Here is a 16,141-nt window from a genome sequence, read left to right on the forward strand (position 1 = left end):
CTTGTAGAAGCACTTTGAGGTGTCTTTTAATCAGCAGGGCGTTAAAGAAATGGGCCCTATAAATAAACTCCCCTCGTACTGCCTCTCCTCCTCCTCCATCCCCCCCTCCTCCTCCTCCTCTTCCTCTTGTCTCATCTCCTCCGAGGAACGTGGATGATTTTTGAAAGTCTTTCTATTTTTAGAGCGGGGGTAGAGAAAGATGGAGGGATAGAAGGGGGGAATGAAGGAGAAAGAAGGAAGGAAAGCTTATCTCTTCCGCCTGATGAGCTCTGGCATCAGCAGGTGTCATGATGATTCATCCTTGAGGGTCTCATATCCTTCAATCAGCCTGGGATCAAGCCCCTACCTAACTTACTTGGCAACCCTCACAGGAGTTTTTAAAAAATGACCACTTTTGCCAGAGTTTATAGGAAGAATGTTTTTCGGAGGAAAAACCTCTGTTTGTGTGTAAACGAAAGGCACAAATGAAGGGAAAGGTCTTTTGCTATGTAAGAATGGCGCCTTCAACTCCAACAAATCACAAAAATCATCTGCACGTGTGAATATCTTTGGTGTGCACACACCAAGAAAAACATGTTCAAGACAGCTGCTCGCTTCATTTGGCTTGCTGCTAAAAGTTGACGTGTGGCCTCACCACAAACGAGGACACTATAATAGCCCATCTACAGGTGCAGCAACCTGCTAGCAGTAAGCTACAGCAGTGGTTTCCAACCAGGAGTAGTGGTACGCGAGCACACTGCATGAGGTACATAGGAAAATGTAATAACGAGTCAATACAATAAAGCTGCATTGTGATATTGCAATACATAACTAGCACAAGGGGGTGCACATGATATGACAAAAAGGCTTTGGTAGTTAAATACTGTGCTAGAAGGGTTGACATCTATATGTTTGTTGTTAGCAGAACATGGGAAGCTTTAGTTGGGGGAAAGGAGATGAGGGGCTCTTTAGCTGACTCTTCAGTCAAGGATTATTTGTGGCCATTGCACTTCTGACCTTATTGCTTCGTTAACCAAACAAGTAATGGATTTATCTGTAAATGACTCAACCGATAACAACATGTTGTCTTGAGTTGCGTGCCCACACTCAACACCACACAGCCTTACACACACCGAGGCAGCAGGAGAGAAGTGTGAGGCACAGCTGACATGAGCAGATGGGTGTGTGTGTCTGAGTGTTGGAGTTCTTGATGAAGGGCGTCCTTTGCGTCTTGGACAGGACCCCGAACACTGTAACTAATGACTGTGTCAGCCCGGCACCCCAGGCCTGCTGTAGAGGCATCATGGAAGCCGGGAGTGAGCCGTCACAACCGCGTCCTGTCCTCACGTCCCTGCCAGCATAGCTCTAGAGTAGAGTAGAGTAGAGAAACTTTATTGATCCCCAGGGGGAAATTCAGGTGTCAAGTAGCTACATAAAAACAAACACAGACACAGACACAGACACACAGACACACAGACACAAACACACACATATGCCAAGAGGTTCCAGAACTGGGCCAGCTCTGGCATCTCAGGCAGTCCAATCTCCAATAATGATGTCCTTCTTAGTGTCCTTCTGTATACTGTTAAACAGTTGAATGGCCCAAGGGACAAAGGACCTCCTTAGCCTATCTGTCCTGCAGGTGAAAGCACGGAGTCTGTGACTGAACAGACTCAGTTGGTTAGTGAAGGTGGCGTTAAGGGGGTGATGCTGATTGTCCATAATAGAGTCCAGTCTGCTCAGTGTTCTGCTCTCAGCTGTTGAGGTGAGTGATTGCAGCTCCATGCCCACCACTGACCCCGCCTTCCTTACCAGTCTGTCAAGGCGTCCAGCATCTCTCCTCCTAATGCTTCCACCCCAGCAAGTCACAGCGTAGAAGAGCACACTGGCCATGACAGACTGGTAGAACATAAGCAGAAGTTGGCTGCAGACATTGAAGGACCTCAGCCTTCTGAGGAAATAGAGCCTGCTTTGGCCTTTCCTGTAAAGTGCATCAGAATTTGTGGACCAGTCCAGCTTATTGTCAAGGTGCACTCCTAAGTACTTGTAAGTACAGACAGTCTCCACATTATCTCCCCCAATAGAAACAGGCACCAAGGGCGGGGTGGAGCGCCTGAAATCGATCACCATTTCCTTGGTTTTGGTGGTGTTCAGGTGCAGCTGATTGTTTTGCCACCATCCTACAAAGTCATCCACCAGTCCCCTGTACTCCTTTTCCTGACCGTCTCTTATGCACCCCACAATTGCAGTGTCGTCAGAGAACTTCTGCATGTGGCATGTCCCAGAATTATAGCTGAAGTCAGTCGTATACAGGGTGAAGAGCACGGGGGAGAGAACCGTTCCTTGTGGCGCTCCTGTGCTGCTAATCACTGTCTCCGATGTTATGTCACCCATCCTTACAAACTGGGGCCGCTCTGTGAGGTAATCAGTGATCCAGGTTACCAGGCTAGGCTGCACTCCAATCCGCACCAATTTCTCTCTCAGCAGCAGTGGTTGTATGGTGTTGAATGCGCTGGAGAAGTCAAAAAACATGATTCTCACAGCACAGCCACCCTTATCCAAGTGAGCGTGTACCCTGTGAAGAAGGTACAGGATAGCATCCTCCACTCCCATGTTCTCTTGGTAGGCGAACTGCAGAGGATCCAGTGCGTGGCGTACCTGGGGTTTGAGAAAGTTGCGCAGCAGCACTCGTTCAAAAGTTTTCATTAGGTGTGAGGTGAGGGCAACCGGTCTGTAATCATTAAGTTCTTTGGGGTGAGTTTTCTTTGGAACAGGCACCAGGCATGACGTTTTCCACAAGATAGGAACTTTTCCTTCTTGTAGACTCCTATTAAAAAGGTGATGAAGAGGCTCAGCTAATTCCTCAGCACATGTCTTTAGCATTCTTGCACAGATGCCATCAGGGCCGGCCGCCTTGGACTTAAGTCTTTTCAGTGTCCCTCTAACTTGATCAGTGGTAATTGTCGGCTGTGGGAGTGCTGGGTTGGGGTAAGGGGGGAGTGGGAAAGGGGTGGGTGGTGGGTTTGTTCCAAGTCGCAGAATTGAGGAGCAGGGGAGGGGGATAGAGGTAGTGGGGATTTGTGAGCCTGCTGTGTCCATTGGTGGGGATACTGCTACATTGTTGATGATGGTGGGAGTGGTGACCATAGGCAGAGTAGGAGGGTGTGGGGATGAACTGTCCCTGTTAGTGAAGCTGGGTGAAGTAGTAACGGTAGTGGGGGGTTGTGAGTGGGGGAGATGGGAGCCTGCTGAAGAGTGGTTGTCAAGTGTGGGCTGGGGGGGTGTAGGGATAGAGGTGACAAGGGAAATGCTGCCCTCTGTGTCAGAGTTTCCAAACCGGTTGTAAAAATGGTTTAAGTCATTGCACATTGACAGGTCGCCTTCTGCCATACCTCTCTTCTTTCCACACCCAGTGATCTTTTTTATCCCCTGCCATGCCTCTTTAGCATTGTCCTTCATTTTCATTTCCAACTTCTTCCCATATGCCACCTTGGCCTCCTTCATTCTGCTTTTGAGCTCTCGCTGCACACTCCTCAGCTCTGTCAAGTTGTTTTCTTTAAAAAGCTTCTTTTTCCTATTGAGGAGTTGCTTGACATCTCTGGTTACCCAGGGTTTGTTGTTGGGGTAGCAGCGAATAGTCTTTGTTGGTACAACAATGTCCATGCAGAAGTTTATGTAGTCAGTAGTACATGCTGTGGCCTCCTCCAGGTCATCACTGCCTTGCAATAGACTCCAGTCAGTGGTTTCAAAGCAGTCCCTTAGTGCCTCCTCAGTTTCTGGTGACCATACTCTAAAAGTGTGTGTGGTAACTGGGAGCCTTTGTACTTTTGGGATGTACAGAGGCTGTAGATGTATCAAATTGTGGTCAGAGAAACCCAGTGGAGGAAGGGGGGTGGCACTATATGCATCCCTCTGGTGTGCATGCGTGTCTACAGTGTCTATGACATGGGGAATGAGGGTTGTATGGCGTGCGCTTGTGCTTCTTTCATGAGTGTCCATGGCTATTCGAGTGTCCATGCACAGTAGGGCTGCACGATTATGGAAAAAAACATAATCACAATTATTTTGGTCAAAATCATAATCACGATTATTAATCACGATTATTGATTTTTGCTGATTTAAAAAAAAAAAAATTATCACAAGATGAAATATAACCAAGAATGAATTACAGGATGAGCAAAATAAAATGAATTGTAATAATTATGTAAAGGCAATAGCATGAAACTCAAGTGGACAGATTTCTGGCCAGAAACACCAGCCTGTCTGTATGTTCTGGCTTCAAGGATGCTCTTAAAAAGTAGGTCACTATTGCCACGATTAAATCACGATTAAAATCATGAGTTCGATTTCACTATTTTATCACGATTTTGATTATTTCTCGATTAATTGTGCAGCCCTAATGCACAGTGTCATCGCTAGAAGTGTGTATGACTGTAGTATAGTGTAAGTTTGTGTGTCGGTCAAGAGCGTTAATGTGGCTGTGTCCATCTCTGTCCTCAAAGCGCAGGAGTGTCGTTTGGGTCATAGCCGTGGCTCAAGCTATGCTGTTGCCCCGGAGACCTGGGCTTGATTCCGGCCTAAAGTAATGGGTTATTGTTAATGGGTGATTGGATGTGTGTGATTTGGAAAGTTCAGCATTGTCTCAGCCCCACAGCCTGTGTGTGTCTGTCTGTGTGCGTGCATGTGTATGTGAGTGCGTACGTTCATTTCAGGACCTGCTGGATTAGGTGGTTACTTTTGTGTGCGTGCATGCGTGTGTGCGTGTATGGGAGGGACTGTTACGTGGCATTTCATTCATTTTTATCAAGCGTGTGTGTGTGTGTGTGTTGACACTTTTTTTTTTTTGACAGGACCTGCAGGATGAAGTGGCCAAGGAGAGTGCGGAGCTGTCTCGGCTGCAGGGCCAGAGGCAGGAGGTGCAGGAGGCCTTGGAGAAGCTCGACGTCCAGAAGAACTCCCTGGACGAACAGCTGGCCCTCATACGCACGCAGTGCAGCCAGGAAAACCAGATGGTTAGACACACACACACACCCACACACGCATATACACACACACACACACACACACACACACACACACACACACACACACACACACACACACACACACACACACACACACACACACACACACACACACACACACACACACACACACACACACACACGTGCATAGACAAACAGTACACCAGCCAAGAGAACCAGATGGTTAGGCGCGCATACACATACACATACCCAGTACACACATACAAGTACACACCCTCATATGCCAGCCGTGCAGTCAGGAGAACCAAATGGGCAGAACGCATACACACACTACATGTACACATGATCTTACACTTTCCTGCACACACACCCTTACAGACACCCGTACACACACTCGCTCACTCACTCACTCACTCACTCACTCACTCGCTCGCTCGCTCGCTCGCTCGCTCGCTCTCTCACCCTCTCTCACTTGCTTGCGTGCGCGCTTGCTCTTCCGATCTTTCGCCCTCTCAATTGGACTTCTCTGTCTGTACGTGGTTAGTCACATACACATGTTACACCACATGAGTAGCTGTGAAGACAGTGACTTATGTATGCACACATGCCATTCAGTAATTATTCAGAATTATGCAGCCATCTTTCTCACACACCCATTCAAACTCCTACACAACACGACATGCATTCTTGTACTATGAAGACACTCGATGAGACGCATTCCATTTACAAGTTTATTTCCAAAACACACAATTCAGCCACATTCTTTCCAAAAGACATAAAACAACACTGCAGACTCAAGCACATTCCCCCTTTTATTTTTTTCATTTGTTTTCTCTGTGTGTGCGTGTGCGTGTGCGCTTGTGCATGCGTAAGATTGTTATTGTGTCTGTCTCTGTGTGTATTTGCAGGCTCATGGCACTGTGCATGTGTGTGTTTTTATTGTAGTGTATGGTCCGTGACAAGCCCAATGGTAAACTTCCTCAAAAGTCAGAAAAACAGATTGCTCAAATAATCATCTGCCACAGCCCACTGTTACGCTGCCAAAGTAAGAGGGGAACAAGCATTTAGAGCGCCAAGTGAGGGAGAAGTACAGCCAAGAGGGGAAATTGGTGACAGAGTATTTAAACATGCTCGTCAAGCCATTTGTATTAATCTACCATGGGACAAATCTAGCATCATGGATTTGGCTTTGCTTTGCCTACATGTCCTCAATTTCATATGCCTAGTCAGGAGACCAAAGCCGTCCATGTACGGAGGACACACATATACACATGCGTGTTTGTGAGTGCACGTGTGCATGTGGTGCACTGTGTGATATTTTTTGTAGTTTATTTTCAGAATTCATGCTGCCCATTCACAAATATTACCTTTTCATGAATACTTACCACCACCATCAAATTCTACTAAGTATTCATTATAACTGGGAAAATTGCACTTTTCATACATGAAAAGGGGGAATCTTCTCCCTAGTCCGCCATTTTGAATTTCCAAAAATAGACCTTTTCAGCTGCAAAACTTTCTGTACTTTGGTTAAACTAATAAATATTGGTTTATTATTTGGTTAAATATTCATGAAAAGATCAAATTTGGCAACATGCAGCACAGTTTCAATGAGCAGCATAGTTGCAGTACCCGTTCGGACCACATCCTACAGTCTTTAAATGGTGAGCAGAGTACAGAAGAAAAGTCTGAAGGTCAACTAAAGCTGATGTATTAACTAAAGCTGATGTATTAACTAAGACAAATCTAATGGGTAATTCAAACACCTTGTGCAAACAACGTTGGGTCAGCTTCACTGCATGCACACTGCTTTCAACCACCATAAATCATACTTGTCGTGTAGAACATTACACGTGCGTGCGTGCATGTTTATCTATACCATTACCCCCATGTTTAATCCATCTGTGTGCCTGTGTGTAGATTGTGTCTCTGCAGGCGCAGCACAGCGAGAAGGAGCGCTGCATCGGCGAGTGCGAGACGGAGCTGGGCCGGGCACGGGCCGAGCTGCAGCGGCTGCAGGAGGAGACCCAGCAGCTGGAGAGCAAGGTGGAGGCGGCGCGCGCCCAGCTGGACCCCCTCAGCCACAGCCTGCAGCAGTCACACACACAGGTCTCACAGGTCTGACGCTGGGTGCTGGGCTCTCACTGTCACTGTCCACCAGAGCTGTCAATCTCAGATGGGGAAAGTTAGGGGGGAGCAATAACTCCTGCTGCAAATTTGATGCAAAACCTTCTTGAATGCTTGTTATGATTCAGAACTAAAGGGGTAGGAATTGGAGATGCACCGAAATGAACATTTTTTTGCCAAAATCGAATAATAATTAATCACTTGGCCGAATAACGAAACCGAAGCCAAACATTACAGTTCAGTTAAAGTTATCAAAAGTAAGGTTTTTCACTATTTTTAAATATTGCTTAAAGGGACACTGTGTGAGATTTTTAGTTGTTTATTTCCAGAATTCATGCTACCCATTCACTAATGTTACCTTTTTCATGAATACTTACGACCACCATCAAATTCTAAGTATTCATTATGACTGGAAAAATTGCACTTTTCATACATGAAAAGGGGGATCTTCTCCATGGTCCGCCATTTTGAATTTTCAAAAATAGCCATTTTTAGCTGCAAAAATGCCTCTACTTGGACCATACTAGAAAATATTTGTTTATTAATAGTAAACTTTCATGTAAATATGAAATTTGGTGATAGCCAACCCAGTTTCAATGAGCAGCATAGTTGCAGTACCTTTTTTGACCATTTCCTGCACAGTGTCCCTTTAAATCTGCGGCTTACAATAAATATAAGAAAATAAATGTTGATTTGAAAACTTCAAATGTTAGAGTAGAACTGAAATTAGTTTCATTAATACCCATTTTAAATTAATTTTCGATTTGGCCACTCAATTGGCAATGTGTCTTTTTTTTTTTTTTGCATTTTCGGTTGCCGAATATTCGATGCACCTTTTAGTAGGAATGAAACTCCTGACACAAATTTAATCTGACTAGCTCTGAATCAGCTCATCATATCAATCTCTTTGGACAAGTATGTTTGTGAAGTTAATAAAATAGGCATGGATCTATTTTTTCTGAATTTGGGATTGACACTTCTGTCCTCTACACTTGAAAATGATTGTCAATCATGCACAGATTTGACAGATTTTCTCCTATTGTGATTCTTACACAACCTCTCCAATGATTTTCTTTCTCCTCCACATACTCATACTCACACCATTCACTTTTCTGGTGTTCTCCCTTGCTTGCATGCTCTCTCTCATACTCATCATTTGTCACTGTGGTGTGTATAGTTGTTCACTAGTTTCATATTGCTGTTTCTGTTTCTGTTTCTGTCTGTCTGTGTGTGTGTGTGTGTGTGTGTGTGTGTGTGTGTGTGTGTGTGTGTCTCTCTCTCTCTCTCTCTCCCCCCCCCTACTGTGCACCTCAGGCCCAGGAGAAGTTGACTGAGCTGCATAGGCAGGATCGAGACGTGACGGCCCAGCTCAGCTGGATGTCCCTGGTGGAGGACGACCCCGTGCCCATCGCCACGCCCACCCTCAACCCAACGCCTACACCCGTCCTGGCCCCGGCGCCCACGCTCAACCTCACGCCCACGCCGAGGTCAACGCCCACCCCTACCCCTGTGCCTGTCCCTCTGGTGAACGGAGCAGCCGGAGGAAAGGATGAACACGAGGAAGAAGAAGAGGAGGAGGAGGAGGAGGAGGTGAAGAGTGAAAAAACAGGACCCGACGAACCGCAGGAACTGCGTGTGGACGAAGAGGGGGATAAGGAAGCAGCAGCAGTGGTGGAGGAGGAGAAGAAGGATGAGGTGAAAAAGGAGGAGGAGAAGAAAGAGGAGGTGAAGAAGCAGGAGGATGAGGAGGTAGAGCTGGAGTGGCCCAACAGCACCAAGAGTGCAGCAGAGCCCAGCCTGGACCCTCTGGAGGACCTCTACACCAGCGCTCGCAGCACGGCCACGGCCTGGCCAGAGGACGGCAACTCTGCCTGGCCAGCAGACGGCAACAACGCCGCCTGGCCAGAGGACACCAACGCTGCATGGCCACCGGATAGCACTGTGAGTGCAGCACAGCGCAGTGCACCACACACACTTACAGCTCCATTCACCATCTGGACTCAGTAGCATTGGACTGGGACTGGTTTCATCATTCATTACACGGTTTGGCTCCTAGTTTAACATATGGTTGTATAGCGAATAATACAACTCAATTCATAGCATTAGTAAATGCAGCTCAAAGAATTGCTTAAAATATGCCTAATGTCATGCTTTCCCTCCATATTTTCATTAGCATTTCAGTCATCATTTTCACACAAACGTTTTAAATCTTTTTGTGTGTTGTGTTCTGAATAGGAGCCAAGCGTTCCCTCTGCTGCGGCCGTGGCAGAGGTGAAGGAAGAGGCGACGGCAGAGCTTCCCAGGGCCAGCACCCCCAAGGTAACCAGCTCTATGTGGCAGTTTTTATATTCCATGCCACTGGGTGGTATTTTGCTTTTATGGTGAATAGTAATTGTTGCAGGAATTAGATCCTTTCAGAGGCCTAGACATGTCTATAAGAGGCCTATCTGAAAGAGCAAGCTTAACTCAGCAAACTATTATACTTTTTTTATTCCCCTACTGTCACCATACAGTTTCAGAAATTATGGTTAGACATAAACATTATATATAATTAATTACTAACTGATTAATTAGACTTTTTTGTATTTTGATATATTATTACCTCCGCCAAGGAGGTTATGTGATAGCCCGATTTCTGTGTTTGTTTGTTCGTTCGTTCGCTGCACCTGGCTTCTTGCGCCACGTCACAATGGCAAAGTCATCTGACCGAATTAGAGCCCTTATAAAGGGCTCTGACCGAAACTGGACAGGGTGTGATGACGTCACGTCCCAGCGAGTATAAAAGGTCCTGCTGCACCTGTCAGAGTGTCATTAGCAAGATGCACGAGGTGAAATCAGCACTGGTCACCAACTATGTCACGGGTGTCTCAAGGGACTGTCTTTGCCGCGACAGCGCTTACACCAACCACTATCAAAGCCTATACAGTACATCACGAAAGTGAATACACCCCTCACAGTTTTGCAGATTTTTGAGTATATCTTTTCATAGGAAAGCATTACAGAAATGTAACTTTGACACAATGATTAGTGACCTTTTAACAACATATTTAACCGCTTACATTTCTTGTTCACTCAGAAAAAAACAAAATACAGCCATTAATGTTTGAACATGTACTCACAAAAGTGAGTACACCCCAGATTAAAATCCGGTAGAGAAGGGGCTATGTTGGCTCGAATCGTCTCGAAATTAAACTAAATGAAAAGGGATGACAAGGGAGGTCATCAGTGTGCGTTTCAACCTTTCTTTGCTTTGAACTTTTACATTTTGAGTCTGCATCTGACTTAAATAGATTAGTGTGAGATTTGAATGCAATCCTATGGAGAATATCATGATCTGCTTCAGTAGTCACAGTGCATGTTGACATGCATGTTTCTTTTAGGTGTATTTCAGATTGCCAATTTTGACAGCATTCATGCATCCCCAAACCATGTCAGTCCCACTACCATGCTTGGCTATTGAGAGGATACACCTTTTTTGTAAAACTCACTTGTTTACCACCACACATGCTTGACACCATCGAAAGCAAATTTGTTTATCTTGGTCTCTTCAGATCACACGACATGGTTCCAGTGATCCATATCCTTGGTCTGTTCATCTCTCTTGAGACCAAGATAAACAAATTTGCTTTAGATGGTGTCAAGCATGTGTGGTGGTAAACATGTGTGTTTGCCGAGAGCGCCTACACCAACCACTATCAAATAGCCCAAGTGAGGAAAGTATTTCGCATATGGCTCGCTTTCAACAAGCACCATTGCAGGTTGTTGAAGTTCACAATGCGGTCACAAAACATTCGTGAATGCTTAGGGAAAGGTGCGCGCGAATTGCAACTAGTGCATAGTCCGTGGTGATTTGCTGCTTCACAGTGCACTGAAGCCATAGCATATCCATCAGTACCACAAAACATTATGCTGAACTTAATTGCATAACGAACGAACGGTTCGATTCCTAACAGCGCACTGAAGGCACAAAACATTCCAGCATAACATGCTGAACTTAATTTCATAACGAACGGTGAAGACATTCATAACGGCGATCAGTGATTTCAATAGACCTAAGGGAATAGGGAGCAGGGGATGCCTCTTCAACAGTATTGAGAATATTCTGTCAATTTGGTTATTGAATGAAAGAAAGCGCGTCAAGCAGGTGAATCCGGCGATGCCCTCAACGAGCCAAAGCGTAGCAGTGAAATACGAACAAGAATTGTATAAATAGTTGGACTATTCAGAGTTACTACCTCTGTGAAACCTGAAGTCCTCGTAAGCAAAGGCATCAGACACACGCGCACACCGCTCCCTACAATAGCTTTCCAAATCCTACCTCATTCTATCCCAATTTTAATTATCTCTAAAAAAATACATGACCCTGTTAAATATAGGCCTGTATATATATTGTAATTCAATAGGTCTACAGCTCATCCACTGATTGATCCATGTACTCCATCTTCTGACTCAAAAAAAATGATGGCGAAATTACCGGCAACATTGTCACTGCTAGTTCACTCTGTCACTTTGCGCTTTTGCAGACGTTGGCAACTAAGGAAAGGGGGCACGTCTTTCAAGCTCGAAGTAAAGTTTTCAGCTAGGCCTAGTAGGTGAACAAACATGGGATTAATGAATGGATCCATGAGCAAGCCATCTGTTAACAGGCAAATTAAATTGTATGTAATGACCAGACAATCATATTGACAACGCTTGCGGTTATGGAATGACCGCGTCAGAGAACTCATCGACGCCCTCAAAGAGTCAAAACTTATCCGTGAAACATGCAAATGAACTAGGCTACCTCCTAACAAGAATTGTATAAATAGTTGGACTATTAAAAGTTATTAGCCTCTGTGAAATGCGGATCTGGGAGGGATGTAGTACACTTGACAACCATGTTTTCTCTGGATTTGGGATAGGTTATTTTAAAAGGTATGAAAGGCATGCTGTCTATCATGTTTTTTTGTTTTTTTAAATAAATGTTAAAAATGTGACAAATAGCAACCTGTGAGCTTCAATAAGCATTTGCAAATCACAGACAATCACTTTGCCAATAGGCCTACCACAATCACAGGTGAACTAAGCAGGCCACAGCTAACCAGAGGACATGGTAATTCTAATGGAGACAGATATACAAACCCCAACTCCGGTGAAGTTGGGACGTTTGGTACACAGTGAATAAAATCAAAATGCTATCATTTTCAAAACATTCAATCTATTCATTAGATGGAGAATAGTGAAAAGACAACATATTAAGTGTTAAAACCGAGAGAAAATATTGTTTTGGGGGACATATGTACTCATTTCTAAGTCCCAACTTCACCGGAGTTGGGGTTTGTAATTTGGTTACAACTCCACGGTTAAATTTTCTGAACAGGTCTGCATCTACATGAATGACACCACATCATGACACACATAGCCTATCTAATGTGTCTAAAAAGGAACTGAACTTCCTTGGCGGAGGTCTGCGCTCTCTGAGTGCATTTCTAGTAATGTGTATATATTATATTAATTATATATAATATATAGATAATATATATATATATATATATATATATATATATATATATATATATATATATATATATATATATAATCAATAATTAATAGTGGTCATGTTTTGACCCAATAGGCTTGTCTAATATGGCTTATCTAGTAAGTTCTTTGGAGCATCGCCAAGCAAGTTCTCGTGTCAATCTCACCATTCATTCATAGATCATTATCAGGCTTTTTTTTAACGATCTCATACAATCTCAATACACTCATGTGTATTGTCTGTCTTGGAGACGGTTCACTCCCTGCTAATTGTGAATGTTATGAATGGGGTTGACTGGACCGGACCGAACCTGGCTTCCCTGCCAGAACCAAACACAGCCCCTCTCTTGTTCTCCAACAATGGGTTTCTATACTCTCTTTCATCACCATGCCCTCAAATAACAGTTTAGTTGTACTAACTCATGGTTTAGAGGCAGCCGAAGAACAAAAGCATATTTGGAGGTGGCATGGCATCCCTCCTCTTATCTTCCCCTCTCTCTCTCTCGCTCGCTCGCTCGCTCGCTCTCGCTCTCTCTCGCTCTCTCTCGCTCTCGTTCTCTCTCTCGTTCTCTCTTGTTCTCTCTTTCGTTCTCTCTCTTTCTCTCTCGTTCTCTCTCGTTCTCTCTTTCGTTCTCTCTCTTTCTCTCTCTTTCTCTCTCTTTCTCTCTCTCTCTCTCTCTCTCTCTCTCTCTCTCTCTCTCTCTCTGTCACACTAACACCCCAGACTGGGGTCACTGTCCCCTCGGTGCTATGTTTCTACTCTACCACAAACAATACACATTGTGCCGAGGAACCAGAGGGAAACCCTAGACCTTTATGCCTGTCAGAATAGCAACAGAGTGGTGACTAAGCTCTGTGTGACTGTGGGTGAACTATGTTCATAGAGCATAGTAGGAATGAGAGTTCATTGTTATCTGGCAGTCGCTCTTGGGAAACCGTTTGTCAATGGGCTATTCTTGGTATGTATACTTGTCAATAGACACTAAAATTGCTCCTTAACCATCAGGTAAACCCTCTTCCTGGTTAGCCAAACCAGGGTCTCAATTGTAAATTTTCGAGATAGATTGTGATTTCTTGAAGTGAGATGGTTAGCGTTGTAAATGGGTACAACTTGTTTTGTTTTTTTTTCTTGCAAATCTGAGCGGGCAGGAAGGTTTAATATTACCCATAGGTTGTTGATCAGAAGGAAAAAAAAACACTTTCGCAGACTGACCATTTCACAGCAACTTTATTCACAGTTTCAGAAAGCTACTGTGAATTTTTTTTTTTTGCAAATGGGAAATAATTTCGGTGGTAACTGACTTTTTTTTTACTTTTATGGTGGGGTTCCTGTATAGGCAATTAGTCAAAGCCATTCATCATTGATGCAGAAGTTTCGGTTACACTTGGAATTTGTTTGTAAGGGTCTATAGAACAATTTCGGAATTATAATTTTTAGGGCAGTAACGATATTGAATCGAACCGAGAAATCGCAATACGCAGAGTCCCGCTACTGTATGTACAATGCAAGGAGGCAGAGTCGTGATACTGATACATTTTGTTACCTTTCAGTCCAGAAAACAACCACAGGATTTGATGTGCTGATGCCTCCAAGCTTCAAATCATCATTATTATTTTTAAACTTTTTTGAATTATTAGTTTATCGGTATAATTTGTTACAAGAGGTTACTATCATCGTTTTTTTTAAATCATGGGGTGTATCGAACCGTAGGTCAGAAATTGTGATATGAACCGAATCATGAGTTGGGTGTATTGTTACAGCCCTAGCAATAATCATTTTCTTTAAATGGGCCAAATTGTCTTCCATTTCTATTGTCATTTCCAACCAGAAATTGAAATTTGTGTGGCAGCAACTTCTCAAACGTAAGACTCCAGGACAGGGACAGAAGGAGCAGGTGAGATGAGAGAGAGACTGAGAGAGAGAGAAAAGGAGGTAAGATGGAAAAGAGGAGAGAGAAATGGATATGCAGGAAGATCGATGGACGGCAAATAAACAAAGAGGAAAGAAAGAAAATGTGAACTTATGCAAGGACACAGCAGACATGAAGACGCAGCATGAGAGTGTAAATAGTGAACATTGCTATTTGCACCCGGGTTTAAATAGTGAACATTGAAAGTTAATTAGTGAACATTGCTATTTACCACCCGGGTGTAAATAGTGAATATTGCAATGTTCCACCCGGTTGAAATAGTGAATATTGCTATTTGCAACCGGGTGTAAAGTCATTGTTGCTATAACACCCAGGTGAATTTAGACAAAAAAATGATTTACACCCAGGTGTATTCAGATAAAAATGCTGTATACACTAAGGTCTTTGCAGTACCCAATTTTATTTTTCACCCATGTCCCAGCCGGGTGTTCCTAGAAAAATCTGCTTAACACCCAGGAGAATTCCATACTTACAGTAAATTCTCTGTTTATTCACATGTACTTTATTCACAGTAATATGTATTCACTACTTCACTAGCATTGTTCTGTTCAAGTTTTGTCTGTTTTTTCAATGGTATCATATTGATATTTAATCGATTTGTGACGAGCGTTGTGCTTCGCGCTGGCCAGCAGGGGGAGTCTCCTGTCCTAGAGCAGGCAGCAGGTGCACCCTCTCAACCAGAGGCACCATCACCATCACCACCAGCAGCAGCAGTTGAAGCAGCCTCCCCACCCACCACAGCTCCAGCAGCAGCATTGGCTCCATCAGCATCCCCAGTGCCTCCATCAGCCACACCACCTGCTGCTCCAGCACCAGCCTCAACAGCGCCACCTGCTGCTCCCACTCAGGACGCCGTCTCCAGCCTGGACTTCTTCCAGTCAGACCCCTTCTCCGACCGTAAGAGGCCACACACACACACACACACACACACACACACACACACACACACACACACACACACACACACACACACACACACACACACACACACACACACACACACACACACACACACACACACACACACACACTTTCCACACTCCACATTGACCATTACATGCAAAGTAATAGTCAGATATACACACTGACATTTTCTCAGTGCTCTGAGCTTTACATAGCATTTTGTTCTGAGAACGCATTTCAGCAGACTTCACTGACCGTGACAGACAAACACTAATAGATAAATAAAGACACACACACACACACACACACACACACACACACACACACACACACACACACACACACACACACACACACACACACACACACACACACACACACACACACACACACACACACACACACAATAATGATTGTTGTGAACTGAGCTTTACCAAGCATTTTTTTCCATGAGGTTGTGTTTAGATGAGCTTGGCTGACACGACTTTGCCTCTTTCTCTTGGGTTTTGCAGATGATCCGTTTAAGGATGACCCATTCAGTAAAGTGGATGTCTCTGGTATGTCTTCATAGTGCTGACATCACCACGCTACTTCAAGATCAGGGCAAAGTCTGACCACGATAAAACAAAAATTTCTACTGTTGTTGTTTTTGTGCTTGCAGTTTAAGTTAAACTACACTTACATACAAAGTAAAGCTTT

At 44.2% G+C, this 16,141-nt stretch overlaps 1 protein-coding gene across 2 annotated transcripts in view; it reads left to right on the forward strand.

Moving 5' to 3' along the window:
- Window positions 1–16,141, forward strand: part of eps15 (epidermal growth factor receptor pathway substrate 15) — a 62,997-nt gene that overhangs the window by 36,064 nt on the left and 10,792 nt on the right. For both annotated transcript variants that reach the window (XM_063201680.1, XM_063201681.1), the window contains 6 exons: window positions 4,830–4,991; window positions 6,885–7,082; window positions 8,406–9,032; window positions 9,327–9,410; window positions 15,169–15,436; window positions 15,955–15,999. In XM_063201680.1, the coding sequence (XP_063057750.1) occupies window positions 4,830–4,991; window positions 6,885–7,082; window positions 8,406–9,032; window positions 9,327–9,410; window positions 15,169–15,436; window positions 15,955–15,999 (1,384 nt within the window). The remainder of the gene's footprint in view (window positions 1–4,829; window positions 4,992–6,884; window positions 7,083–8,405; window positions 9,033–9,326; window positions 9,411–15,168; window positions 15,437–15,954; window positions 16,000–16,141) is intronic.

This window comes from Engraulis encrasicolus, chromosome 6, assembly GCF_034702125.1.
Source record: "Engraulis encrasicolus isolate BLACKSEA-1 chromosome 6, IST_EnEncr_1.0, whole genome shotgun sequence".
NCBI classification, from domain to species: domain Eukaryota; kingdom Metazoa; phylum Chordata; class Actinopteri; order Clupeiformes; family Engraulidae; genus Engraulis; species Engraulis encrasicolus.